The sequence below is a fragment of the Bubalus bubalis genome, chromosome 1 (genome assembly GCF_019923935.1).
Source record: "Bubalus bubalis isolate 160015118507 breed Murrah chromosome 1, NDDB_SH_1, whole genome shotgun sequence".
NCBI lineage: Eukaryota > Metazoa > Chordata > Mammalia > Artiodactyla > Bovidae > Bubalus > Bubalus bubalis.
The window spans coordinates 98,297,769-98,312,303 of NC_059157.1; the positions used below are offsets into that span (position 1 = coordinate 98,297,769).

The window sequence follows — 14,535 nt, forward strand, 5'->3', positions numbered from 1 at the left end:
GTATATTGAAATTAAGTTAATGACACGTATTTCTCATATTAAAAATATTCAGAAGTATTTGCATTTATTTCTGGAAACTTATAAAAATCCATACCTCAGAAAGGTTAACAAAAAACAAATATTGACATTTAATATTAAGGAAGGAAAGTACTACACACCAAATTAATCTTAAAGGATAAATTTCCTATTTTTGTTATTACTAATTAGAATTAGATTATATCTTAAAGGCAATGTTTCCCTAGGATTTCTATGTTTTCTAGGGTTTATTTTAGCATATTTAAATATATAAAATAAGTATATACAAACATGTAACTTCTTTGTCACTTACATATCACATAGCTGATATGTAATTCTGATTTTCAATGTTTTTCTAATCTGATTTTCAATGTTCCCTCCTCCTTCCCTCTCCATGTATATATGGTCCCTATAAATTATCCAAATTACAATATGTGGCCAAGAATAAGATATACTAAGAAACAAAGGAAGTACCAAATTAAATAGTAGCTGAAATACTAATAGTTCCTGAATTTAGAATCTACTGGGCAATAAATTTAAAAATTTCTAAAAATTACAAATGTAGGATAGCTCATAACTTTTCATAGACTCTAATAAGGAAGTAATGTGGATCATATATACTCATTCTCCATATTGCACTAAGTCGTAATGTTTCAGTTGGAGCATATGCAATTGCCACTCTTTTTTAATTAAAAAATAGATGACTATCTGTAATTTCATATGGTTCAACTTGATGATAACCTAAGCCAAGTAAGTTTTTAAAAGTATTCATTAATAAAGAGTAGATTGTTTTCCTGAGAGAATGTAATTGAATATACATTAAAATCTGTTGTTGTTGTTTAGTTACTAAATTGTGCCCAACTCTTTTGCAGTCTCATGAACTGTAGCCTGCCAGGCTCCTCTGTCCAAGGGATTTCCTAGGCAAGAATACTGGAGTGGGTTGCCATTTCCTTCTCTAATACATTAAAATATAGAAATAATATACATATCTTTCCAAGAAATTAGTTCTAATTCAAAATCAGTTTGCTCATGTTTTTACCTAAATAATGCCTTCCACAATTTTTAACCTATCAATAATCTCAATCTCCAAAAGACAAAATTTATATATTTTCTAATTATAACCTATACAAATTGACAGTTTCTAAATATTTTATTTCCTCATCCATGTGGTCAACATTTATTGGGTATCTATGATATACCAAATGCTATGCTAACTGCCATACAGATTTCATAATTTCTAGAAAGAAAGACTTGTACACAAATGACTTTAATACCATGGGAAAGACATGGCAACAGAAATATAAACAAATCATAGGTCAGAGAAAGAAGTAATGAACAATATCTAACAGAGTGTTTCTTCAGTATTATTCTTGCCTTGTCACTATAAACAAAGGAAAAAAATCCCACTTGAAATACTCTATTAATTTCCATTTTTTCCTTAAATCTGTAGGCTATCAGTTACTTCCCATGTATATACTATCTTTGTTTGTATCATAAATATATTCAAAGAAATTTCAAAAAAATATACTCAATTGACTAGGATATAGTTATAGTTAAATCTTTAATAACTATATATTTGAATTGGGAAGGGGAACAGTAGAAGATCTAGTTTTGAAGATACTAGATATTTCAATTTTGTCTGTACTGACTTTTTTAATTACCTGTGGCATTTTCAGTTTAACGGTCAAGAGGAAATACTTCCTATCAGTTCAGTTAAATAGCTTTGAACAGTTAGAAGAAAAAGCTATGCACATAAAATTACTATTTCCAGGTTGGGTAATTTTTACCTTTTCCAAGTGAAACCAATATATTTTAATGCTTCTTCAGCTAAACAGTCAAGAACATAGCATACATGCTCTCCATAACCTGACTTTAATTTTGAAGGAGGAAAATCTGCAGTTCTTCCCTGAAATACAAAAGATAAACTGGGTATTATTTGTTATTTATATTGCAATGTCAAAATATTTTAAGCAAAGTACTGTTGAATAAATGTATCACTTCTTGATTCTTCAAATGATTTAAAGTAACTGTAATTACATTGCTTCTCAGAAATCCATCTCTTTAGTCTTCTTTTAAAAATCCATTGGTACATATATACAAAAGGAAAATGAAGATGTTTTATTGTCAAAGTATCAAATTAAAAGGCAATAGTATCAAATTAAAAGGCAATAACCTCATGACAGCAGAACAAATCACTGATGTTATTAGGGTGAAAAATCAGTAAAACCACTAGGTTGGTATCATACTGTTAAACAACTATGTGAAGGATGAAGTGATTCACTTGTCAAAAATTAATAATGTGTGTGCCAAAAATTCTTACTGCTTGTCCCCAGGAAAAGTCAGAAATGAAAAGTACCACTGCTATCATGGTCTATTAAATCAAAGTTCTTTTTCAAAATACAGTGTTTCAGCTTTCTAGTTTTTAATCATTTTTTAGAAGGTGAACTAAGTATACATAAATTCATCTCTGAGACATATCAACATTAATAGTGAACACACACTGAACACACACACATAGACAGTTATTCACAGAGAATTCTTCTAAAAGGCTAGCATTTATGTTGCTGAATTATCAATATTAAAAATGTCCTAACTTGCAAACACGCAGAAAGAAGGGAGTTGTTTATACTTACAAATGATCGAAGCTCAGATAGTATGTTAGATATTATTGCATTAGGATCATCATATTCTTGAGGCTGCTCAAAGGGGCGTCCTGCTTTGTTAATCAACCAAGCAGCAAGGGTGCAAAACATGTAGAACTGTTCCCCGGGATTGGTAGGCAGTGCAAAATAGTGTCTGTTCCAAAACAAAGGAGAACAGAATATGAAATAGTGCAAACAAGTCCATAGTAGTTAAATGAACAAAATCCGAAATTGCCAAAGGATTTTTTGTCCCAATGACTTTAACATCAAAAGACACTGACAATTCATTCTGAGGTTTCTAGTAACCCACCACACTCTTATATTAAAGATTTTAATCAACAGGATAAGGGCAATTTCTACTGGACACAAAATATTAGTTCAAAGACTTTAACCCAAAAAATGCACTGATGAATGTAGAACTTTGAACAAAATCATGTATGTGTCAGGATAATTAATAAGAGAATATCTCCTGAAATGGTATTTTGAAATTTAAGAGACTCTTGGAGTTTAAAATAAAGATCGTAATGATTATTTACTAAGCATTTTAACTTTTTTTTTTAATACAGTGTAACTGTTAATCTTTACTTACTGTTTCTAACCTACTCACCATTTTAGACAGTTGTTCTCAAGTTGGCTGTATACTATATACGGTTCTCAATCAACTGAATCACTTGAAGAGCTTGTTAAACTGCTGCTATCTGACTAAACATTTGCTTCTTACCTCACGAATTAAATAAAAACTTTTGGGAGTGAAGTCTGGAGTAGATATGTTTCAAAAGCTTCCTAGATAGTTCTAAGGTTCAGCCAGGATTAAGAACCACTCCCTGTGTATATCCCAGTCTAACAAACATTTGTGGACTTTAGGTTAAAGCCCCTAGTCTCCTAAAAATAGCCCTATGAGTACCAACATGATTCACATCTAAACATATAAGGAATAAAACCTGCAAGCCACAGCATTTGTTACTTTGATCAAAGACCTTATTTTGCTTTTATGTGAAGCTATTACTATTGTTTATAATTAGATTTATAGATACTATAACTATTTTTCATAAGCAATCTACTCCTTCTTGATTTTTTTTCCAGTTTTTTTTCCTTCCCAATTTTTTTTCTTGCAGGATAAGTTTAAATGTTCTGGAAAATAACAGCTGGGAGGGAAAAAAAGGCCATGAAGTCCTTCCAAGTAGGTATATGTTCACCCAGTACTAATAATTCATTTTCTTTTTCCTTATTAGCTGATAACAACTCCAGGACAGAGGAATGGATACTGATAGATACTGTAGACCCAGGACAGTTCAGTTCAGTTCAGTTCAATAGCTCAGTCATGTCCGAGTCTTTGCGACCCGATGGACTGCAGCACACCCAGGCTTCCCAGTCCATCACCAGCTCCTGGAGTTTACTTAAACTCATGTCCATTGAGTTGGTCATCTATCAGCCCCTTCTCCTCCCACCCTCAATCTTTCCCAGCATCAGGGTCTTTTCAAATGAGTCAGTTCTTCACATCAGGTAGCCAAAGTATTGGAGCTTCAACATCAGTCCTTCCAATGAACACCCAGGACTGATTTCCTTTAGGATGGACTGGTTGGATCTCCTTGCAGTCCAAGGGACTCGCAAGAGTCTTCTCCAACACCACAGTTCAAAAGCATCAATTCTTCTGCATTCAGCTTTCTTTATAGTTCAACTCTCACATCCATATATGACTACTGGAAAAACCATAGCCTTGACTAGACAGATCTTTGGTTCTCAAACTTAAGTGGGTATCAGAATCACCTGGAAGGCTTGTTGCAAAAAGCAGACTTCTACGCCTCACCCCCTAGGATTTCTGATATACTGGACTCAGGAAAGGGCCTGTAGGATTACACTTCTAATAAGTTCCCAGGTGATGTTGATGTTGCTAATCTGTTGACCATACTTTGAGAACCTTTAGACTAGGATATCTCCATGCAAATCCATGACTCAAAGTACCCTCCTGAACTTCTGAGGAAATAAGAGATTGTTATCAACAGAATCTTAAAACCAATTTATTTTTGTTTGAAAAATATACTTGGAGAAAAAAACCACATTTTTATTAACAGAAAATGTTGATTGTTTATATTACGCTATTCATTTAAGTAATAACTTCCAATCTTACAATTTATATCATGGATCAAGCAACATTATTTCTTCCTCTAACTTTTCTGTTATGGACTGGCTTAGCAATATGGGCAGTTTACATGAAGCCAACATTATCTTCTAATGGAAGTTACTGGAAGAGAGTAAGGAATTAAATTTAAACTGTCAAGGTAAATAATTTGAAAATAATTTGAGCCTAGGTATAGCCATTTAGAGAAAGCATTACAGATTCTTAAACTAAACTGCCTCTTACACAATTAAACAAACACAAAAATTTAATACAAAAAAAATAAGTATTAATGTGAAGGAAACTACAAAGTTTATGAGGCCTATCCCTAGGCTACACCAATTTAAAGAGAAAGTGCGGGCTGTCCATCATCCTCAGCAACCAATACCAGCCGCGGCTTCAGAATATGATGGACTTTTCCCCCAACAGAACAGAGCAGAACTTCAGGTTCTATGAAAAGAGACAATTCCATTGTCACTTCATTTGTCTTGTTCACTTCTCAGTTTCCAAAAGTACTATTACTGCAAAGACAGAAGTCTTTTAAAAGACGGCAATTAGTGAACAAGTTTACTAACCACTTATAAAATGCACAGGTAGGTGTCCGGTACGAAAGTTACAAGTTGTAGGGACAAATTCTCGAAAAGGAAAACAACAACTAGAAATAGATCTAAATTGATTATGGTATTCATCTTTGAGGATGAGATCATGAGTGATTGCAGTACTTTTTTTTACACATTGTAAGTTTTCTGAGTTTTATAAGAGGTTGTTTTATTATATTTACAATCAGAAAAAAAAAGTTTGCGTTTTATGAAGCTGCGTGAGTGCTCTAGGCAAGCTGCCTTCCAGTCCTTTCTGAAGTTCCAAAACTTTACTCTCCTTACAAAAATACCAAGTCTAAACTCCGTGAGCAGTCCGGACCTCCGTCGCCAAGTTTGGGGTGAAGTGCTCTTTCCTGCGTGGGAAGACAGAGGCAAGTGCTTGGTAACCCGCGCTCCCCAAAGGCCAGAGGAAGGCTTCTCCCCAGGGCCCAGCCGCATCCAGGCGCTCGGGGGACGAGGGCACCCACCTGGACGGGGGTTTCAGGTTGTTCTTCCGGAGGAGATCCTCCTCATAGCGGAGCAACTTCAGCTTCTCCACCAGGTCCTCCATCACCACAAACATGTGGTAGGCCGCGCCGGGCCCCCGCTCCACGACCATCTCCCCCGCTCCTTCGCCGCGGGACCGAGACACCTCATCCTCCAAACCCGACGGGGTGACCACGGCGGCGGCGGCTGCCATCACGGAACAGAGCGAAAGAGCCCAGCGCGAGCTGCGACCCAGAGACCTCTGCGGCCTGCGCTGGCGCAGCCAGGACCAGCGCGGCCGGTTACCCAGGCGACCCGGGCACACCAACAACAGGAAAATTAGACTCCGCCCCCTTCCCCCGCTCCAACGTTCTAAATTCCCCCCAACCAGGGCGGGCTTCCTTGAGGGCGTCACGTCTGGCTCCTGCCCCTTCCCCCGCCCCTTCCCCCGCCTCTGGAGAGGCGGAGGCTGAAGCAGCCCCGCCCCATAGGCGTGGCGTTCTCCTAGTCACATTGGGCCACGCCTCCTACCGCTTCATTTTAAAGAGTGAGGGGCTGCGGGCGTTTCTGTTGTGCTTTCTTGATGGTCCTTAGGAGGCTCTAGGAGACTTGAAACGGTCATCAAGGGCCTCTGAGTCGGCGTCTGAGTCAGCTGGTAGCAGATAAAGAGATTAAAGAGAGAGGAAGGCGTGCAGTATTGAAGGCTACCATAGCCCACTGGTATCTTTTTAATTTTTCTTTTCAAAATTGAAAGTTTTCACAGTTGTAAAGATAGTCGATATCATAGGTTCCCCTTTACTTCAGGAGTTTTCCAAAGAGAATTTTCCTTATTTTTCTTAATCTTTCGGGATTGCAATATTTGATTTAACAGTATATTGCAAGATTTGAAGTATTATAATTCTCTGCTGTTACTCCAGGGATGGGAAAAGTTGTTGGTTGGGAGGGGAAGAAGAAAGGCAGAGGATAAGCAGAAAGGAGGCATAGGAAAGGGTTTGTTGTACCTCAGAAACAAAAATTCTAAACTCACATCCTGCTGCTTAATCTTTCAAGGCCATTACATGTTGTGTGTTTTGGGGTACCTTGTTAAAATAACAAAGGAGATAATCTTGAGAGGAATCCCCTCCCCTGTAGCTCTAAGTGTGGCTAAAGACAGAATGTTACCACTGTACTGTGCAGCTGTTGACCTGGAAAATAACAATACAAGGAAGGGGGCATAACTGACTGCTTTACAGGTCTCAAAAAAAGCTTGTGTATCAAGCAGTTTTCCTACCAGCTATATAAAAAATCAGGTAAGTGGTAGATGCTGGGGGTTTCCTGGGAGATGAAAACTTTTGGCAAGAGGTTGAAACTATGTTTGTGTTTATGTGATTTTTGATCTCTGTACTTTTATCTGTTACTAGAAAATACAGAGGCCCATTTTTTGACAGAGCTGAAGTTTGAAATTTATTTGTAGTATCTTTTTGTTAGAAAAATGGGCAGAAGAGCACTTCTCATTTTTATATCAGCCTAGACCTAACTTGTTTCTGAGATTTATAGAGGATCAGAGTGAAAAATCAGAAAGGCAAATACCTTTACCTACTTACCGAAGAAAGTAAATACATAAAGTAACTGATTTATATAAAAAATAGCTCAAAGGGGGACACCACTTTAAAAATAAATAGCATTGTTTGCCTATTGCAGGTCATTAACGGCTGCTTTTAATAAAAACGAGTGGGAACTTTGGATTTGATTCCACCCCACTGCCAAATTGTTGTTTTTCTTTTCCTCCTTAGAACCATGTTTCTCCCTGATATATACCAACAGCAATCACCACATGTGTGGGTAAGGGATATTATATGTCTTTGTAACTTTCAGAGAACAAGATAGATGCATAGTCTTTTAGGATTGAAAGAAAAAAGTTAAAGCTCAGTCATATGCTTGAGTGACTAAACACAGCACATATGCCTTGAGGTCCTTGATTAGCAAGTAACCTGTGGCTTTTTAAGATGACTCTCAAAACAGTGTCAGACTTTACAGGTAAATTGATTATAATCAAGGAGATGGTCACTTGAAGGCAGACTGCTTACATAAGATATTCTGACATTTTCAGAAAATTATATATAACACTCAGAATGAAACAGTCAAACATTGTTTTCTGGCTGACACATTCTCCAACAACATATGTATTTTGACTGGGGACATTTGCTGGGGATCGGGGGGGAGAATCTCTCCCAGAACCTAACCATTTCCTTCCCAAGTACAATGCTGATACACTTTGGCTTGAAACCAATATGAAGAATTATTTCCCCCTTAATTATGTGAAGAATAAAAAAAAGAGATTAAAATATAAACTGTCCCCTAGTAACTGTCACAGAAAAAAATGAAACAAAGAAAAAAACCACTGTTCAAGGCTGAACATATTTTCCCACAGGGAAAAAAAGATAGGAAAGAATACTCTGAAATACTATTTCATTTTTATAAGGCCTAGAGATTATTTTTGCTGAATTTTTGTTTACCCACAATAGTTTAACACTTCAAGAGGCCTTTTGCCTGATGGAAGTAGTTCCCTTCACATGTGTGAGAATACACACTTAAATCCTTCTCCAGCTTTCTCAGCCACCCAGAAGTTTTGGGGTACATTTGTGTTAGTATTTTGGCAGGACCTGCTCACTGATTGCGGAGTTAAATAAGAGCTTGAAAAGAGTAGGATGTTGCAGCATGTGAGTACTTTCAAGAATCTTAGAGACTTATCCTTCATTGTATGTGTTGACCACAATTAAGAGCTAGGCTTCTAACTTTGACTTTTATTTCTTGCAAACTGTCTGTGAAATGATAGAAGGTAATTTTTAAGGCCCTTAAGATATTGCTGTGAATGGGTTAATCTCTGAAAACTGAAGAGCATTCCAGTCAAAGGTGATTTAAGCTAAATGGATTTCCCTGAGAGATGAGCAAAGCTAGGGGTGAAAAGGAGGCGGGTTCAAAGATGGAGGAAAGCTTTCCATCTGCATCTCCGAATATAAGAAGTCCTCCAAGAAGATTCAACAGACTTAAAGAACAAAGTTGCTTTGTTTTATAAATGGCTTAGTACCAGTCATTCGGGATGTTAAAAACTTAGAAAGCCATTAACTGAATAAAACTTCTTAACCTGATAGAAAGTATTGGCCAAAAGTCTAGAAGGAAAAAAGTAACATTTAAATGTGAAGCATTAGGTCAAAACCAAAGTGAAGATATCCACTATTAAAAACTGTGCTAGAGATCAGAAAATTTACTTAAACCAAAAACCGCAGAAACAAACTGTATATAGCACCCGGGAATAAGTCTGTCATGATAATTACAGAGTAATTGTTAAAGGCTTATAAAATCCAAATAGGGATATAATATTCATCAATAAGAAAAATCAGTTATCTTTAACCTATTCCATAAGCTCAGTGTAGTTGCAACTTAGTTTCATGAGAGCTGATACTGAAACTCATGTAAGAGTAAAAGAAGTGTGAGGAAGAAATCAGATAGTAAGTTCCCTAATAAAATATATAATTTAAAATAATGGCATCTCAGGAATAAATAGAAAATAGCCTGGAAACAGGTGAGTTTATATGAAAATTCAGTATACGATAGGTTTTACCAACTAGTGGAGAAAGATAAACTATTCAATAAATGCTGTTGAAGCTATGGGTTATCTATATGGAAACAAAATTACATCTCTGAATTCCAGCATATAAATTCCATATGGATTGAGGATGTAAATGTGAAATACTTGTAGGATGGTTGCTGCTGCTGCTGCTGCTAAGTCGCTTCAGTCGTGTCCAACTCTGTGTGACCCCATGGACTCCTCTGTCCATGGGATTCTCCAGGCAAGAACAATGGAGTGGGTTGCCATTTCCTCCTCCAATGCATGAAAGTAAAAAGTCAAAGTGAAGTCGCTCAGTCGTGTCCGACTCTTAGCGACCCCATGGACTGCAGCCTACCAGGCTCCTCCGTCCATGGGATTTTCCAGGCAAGAGTACTGGTGTGGGGTGCCATTGCCTTCTCCATGTAGGATGGCTAGAAGGAAGCAAAATAATTTCAATGTAAGGGATGATTTTTTGAAGGAAATAAAGAATAAACTTAAATGAGAAACTCTTCAAATTTTAAGAAATTAAATACCAAAAAGGACTCTAAACAATAAAGATAAACTTGTGATCTATTTAATGTCAATGGATTGGTTCCAAGGACACACAAAGATGATAGATCATTGTAAAGCCTCTGTGCCATGTTGGGGAGTTTTAGAAGTATCCTTTTAGGTCTGGATTTCTTGACCTTAGCATGGTTGACATTTTAGGCTGGACAGCTCTTTGTCGTTGGGAGCTAGTCTGTGCATTGTAAGATTTTAACAGCATCCTTGACCTCTACCTACTGGATGCCAGTAGCACCCATGCATAACTGTAACAGCCAAAAATATCTCTAGACACTGCCTGCTGGCCCCTGGGTGACAGTAGGCCCCTGGTTCAGAACCACTTCTCTGGATACATGTGTTGAAACAGCTAGTGCCTTTATAAAAACCAGGAGGGTAAAGGTAACTGAGTCGATGAGTGACATGTATATGTGGTATGGGGAATGGCAATAGTGAACTAGAAAACTCAGAAACCATCTCAAGGAGTGAACATTTTTGTCATATAGGAATTCAGCTCAATTTTGCTGTGTTTTATGATTTTACAAGGATCTGAACTTGGGTTTGTATGTCACTGAGATCCTAATGATTTTGGATCATTAGAATCCAAAATCCTGTGACCTAACACAGAAAATATTATTTCAGGGGCTACGTTAGTTGTTAAATATATTTGAGTTATTAATGCATTGAAGTTCAAAATGAGAAGCCTTACTCTTTTGATATTCAAATCTTATTCAATTTGTAAGTACAGTAAATTTGTTACAGGGGATTTACAACTTAAATTCCTATAGAGGTATTAAACTGTAAGAAACATAAGCTTATTACATTGTTTTGATATTATCTGACAAACTATTGCAGATGCTATAAGATCTCCTGAATCTAAAAGTAAAAAATGGGAGAGGAGGGAAATAAGTTCTATTAAATATTCCAATACTGTTTGTAAAGGTAGGTGTCAATGTAAACCGAAAGTCTAAATCGGTTACTGAGAATCTCAAGTCTGTTTCTCTAACAGGCTAAACTTTCAAACATTAGATACTTAAATATCAAAGAAGCACATATTTTTCTTTAACATAATTATACTACTGTAGGTTTGACTCTCTTCATTACTTACCCACTTGGCAACTAATCATCCCTACCTGAACCTGTGAAATTTCCCATCCAGTGTACCGATTTCTGGGCCAGAGATATAAGAGATTCTTGCCCAAAACACCATAGGACACATCAGTCCTAACTTGCTGTAACAAACTCCCTAACTTAGAAGTGAATAGTTTTGTAACCCATTTCCCTGGATTTACTTCATTTTTTTTTAGTTCTCTACTAAATGGAAGGAAGTCTTCTAACTCCAAGATTATTAATCTAATTATTAATTAAGATTAATTAACTGTTTCAGTTAACTTTGGCTTTCAGGTTAGATAAATGTCATCCAATTACATTCTATGTATTTCAAGACTTTGTTCCCTGGTTTCATTTTCTTGGAGGAGAAACATAAGTGCATGGTGAACTGAGTTCCATTTCCTCCCTCTGTGTAGATGATGGGGGTGTTTATTGAAGGGTTTCACGTAGATATGCATGTGCTGCGGGAGGGGTGTGGAAGACTATTTTGTTTGCATCTTCGAGTATTCAGGCGATATTGTAGAGGAGGGACTACCAATTTGGCAATTTGAATAGTCAGGTGAGAGATGGTTCTGAACTGGGATGAGGGGCAATTAGAATAGTGAGAAAATGATAGTTAAATATTTGAAAGGAGATTCAACAGAACATAGTAATGGGCATCATGGTATGTTCCCTGGGGCACAAATGTCTCCATAAGATGTATCCACTGTGGGGCAAGAAGGCCCTTTATACCCTTTCCTCCCCGGTTCATTGGCTGTAGGCTGTCCGCATACATCTCTGGGTGGGGTGGCGTCTATTGGCAAGGGTAATTTTCTGGAAAAGAATGCAGCTGTGAACACTGAGCCCCAATATTCATAGCAACTGGGGAATGCACTATCAATCTGGTGAAAAGGGATGTGAGCAAGCACTGGCAACTTTTGCTGCAATAGTTGACATTAAAATGCAACATTTCTGAATTTCTTATGTGGTTCTGTAGTAGTGAAGAGGGTCCTAAGCTTTTTTTTTTTTTTTTTTTTTTTTAAAGTCTGCTAAAGATTGATCAGCTATAGTGTATACTGTCAGGTGGGAAAATAGGTAAGTAATTCTGCAAATATTGAAACAGTCATTCTAGTTTCTTGATATAGTGTTCTATTGCATCATATATGTTAGTAACACTTAATTTAATATATATTGGGTACGAACAAGAAGGATTGATTGGATTTGTCAGAGTTTTGAAGGTTAAATAGAAATAGGTTTATTCTTTAAGGTCTAGATTGAGATGATTCAATTTATTTTACAGTCTGGGACAGCATCTTTTCCCTCAAGGAAAAATTAAATTCAAGATGGAGATTAAATAACAAATGTCATAAAAAAATCATTCTTAACGGGGGTCCCTAGAGCCTAATAAAAGCAAAATCTGCTAGATGCCACACTTTCATAGTGTAACCATAAGTGGCTGCTCACCACTCAAAAGCTAATAAAGAGGCCAGCTTGGTGAAAAGGAAGGTTTGCTTTATTTTGGATCCTGGCAATGGGTGAGGGGTGGAGGGTGGAAGGCAGATGCCTGCCCAAAGGCCTACCCCCACCCCTCCCCCACTGACAACCCATGAGCAGGAGCTTTTATAGGCTGAGGAAAGGGGTTACATGCAGACACAGCACAGCAGCCCTGACTGGCATCTTGAAATTAGTCATCAGTGGCCTAACCGGCATTATTTTAATTGTTTTAAGTACAATGAACCTTCAGTTCCAGGATTGGTTTGTTTCCATTTCCTTGAGTTTTTGGAATTGTGGCAGCTTTATATCATGGCTACAGTCTGGTCTTCATGTAGTTAACTTCTACCACCTGGTGGAGGATTCCGTATCTGTAAGACTGAATATGGCTCAGAATATTATCTGTAGCCCTTGAGGAGGTACTAAAGGTCCTTGATTATGCTTACATTATTATTACTTGGTCTTCTTTGACTGTTTACCTTTGTTTCTGCATTTTCTCACTTCTCTGATTAAATTTACTCTCTGGCTAAAGTTTTTCCAGAGGCAAAGACAAACAGAGGATATAGGGATGCAGGACCATAGGATCCCACTCTATTTCTGTAGTACAGCTCTGCATTGCAATACACAATACATCAGCCATTCTGATGGCTGTTTGTTGAACAGTTATTAGCACCTTGTCCTGAGGTTCTGGAACCCGTTGCCCAAACCATTACATGATACTAAAGCATTAAATCCAAACACCTTATTTTTATTCCTAGATGTTAAGTGGAAATGATTTCCTACTCCATACCTACATATTTTGCTGCCTGAATAGAACAACTAATCCATTTTGCTTTTGCATCTAGTGAGATTTTGACAAAAAGAGAATTTTTTCTTTCTGAAGGCAAGAATGTGAAAGTCCAAACTGATCTAGAGATCAGAATTTTGCTTTTGACAGAGTAGTTTCTAAATTTTTATACAGCAAATACCTGAGTATGTGTCATGTGTTAGGCACTATGCTTGGGCGTGGTGATACAAAGACTTATGAGCTTGGCCTCTGTGCTCAAACAGCTCATATGCTCATGTGGGATATATGTGTAAATTGGGAGGTGCAGTCTAGGATATGGAGAAGTAAAGAGTATTTTCAAAAAAGGCTCTCCAGACTTCTGTCATACCTCTCCACAAGGCAGAGTTGCTTGTATCTCCTCTGTACATACTTTCTCTGGAGTCCCATTTTTCTCCTAGGCTCTGAAGGAGTGTAAGTTTTAGGGGAAATTGGCAGGAGAATTTATATAATTGAGGTAGATCTCTTGCCTGCTGAGGTCTGTGGGGGTTGATGCCCTTTAGCTGAAAGGTGCAGAGGGGCTGACCTGACTCTTTTTACTTGGGAACTTTAGCAAGGGGTCTGCCTATAGAGTCGGGTATTTTCAGTCTGAAGAAGAACATGCACCTATGTCCAATTCACTAAGAATTCAAACTGAAATGTGTGTAAGTGCATTCCAAAGCCCTCACCCCAATATGAAAGTGTCAGTCACTCAGTCATGTCCTACTCTTTGTGACCCTATGGACTATACCCTACCCGGCTCCTCTGTCCATGGAATTCTCCAGGCAAGGATACTGGAGTGGGTTGCCATGCCCTTCTCCAGGGGATCTTCCTGACCCAGGGATTGAACCTGGGTCACCTGCATTGCAGGCGGAGTCTTTACCATCTGACCCAGGCCTGAATCAAGAGCATAAACTAAAAACTTATTGTGACTTTCTAACATCTTACCATTTTCAGTGTGTTTTTGTGCTTTATCTGCATGCCCCAATGTACATTTCAAAAAAATTATAGAGGGCAGAGGAATACTCATAAACTTTGTATAAAACTTTTCTTCCTTCTCAGCAGTACCCGAAGGCAGTGTATGGATTTGTCATAGTCACTTTGTGAGGAAGAATAAACAGTTGTGATGGTACATAGACTGTGTGGTTGTCTCAGCCGCCAGGAAGAATGAGCGACCTTCCCTACAG

General features: G+C 37.6%; 2 protein-coding genes across 22 annotated transcripts in view; one reads left to right on the forward strand and one right to left on the reverse strand.

Moving 5' to 3' along the window:
* IFT57 (intraflagellar transport 57) overlaps window positions 1-6,199 on the reverse strand; it is a 72,738-nt gene extending 66,539 nt beyond the window's left edge. The window contains exons 1-3 of the mRNA XM_025283524.3: window positions 5,840-6,199; window positions 2,649-2,811; window positions 1,803-1,921 (exon numbers count right to left, since the gene is read on the reverse strand). Coding sequence (XP_025139309.3) covers window positions 1,803-1,921; window positions 2,649-2,811; window positions 5,840-6,051 — 494 coding nt within the window. The 5' untranslated portion in view covers window positions 6,052-6,199. The remainder of the gene's footprint in view (window positions 1-1,802; window positions 1,922-2,648; window positions 2,812-5,839) is intronic.
* A 177-nt stretch (window positions 6,200-6,376) lies between these two features.
* The window catches only part of HHLA2 (HERV-H LTR-associating 2), a 160,680-nt gene continuing 152,521 nt past the window's right edge, over window positions 6,377-14,535 (forward strand). For 6 of the 21 annotated variants that reach the window (XM_045165414.1, XM_045165419.1, XM_045165430.1 and 3 more), the window contains exon 1: window positions 6,379-6,557. The gene's annotated coding sequence lies outside the window, so the exon portion shown is untranslated. Of the gene's footprint in view, window positions 6,558-6,968; window positions 7,127-14,535 lie in introns of all 21 variants that reach the window. The other 15 variants (XM_045165417.1, XM_045165418.1, XM_045165420.1 and 12 more) reach the window with 8 other exon arrangements.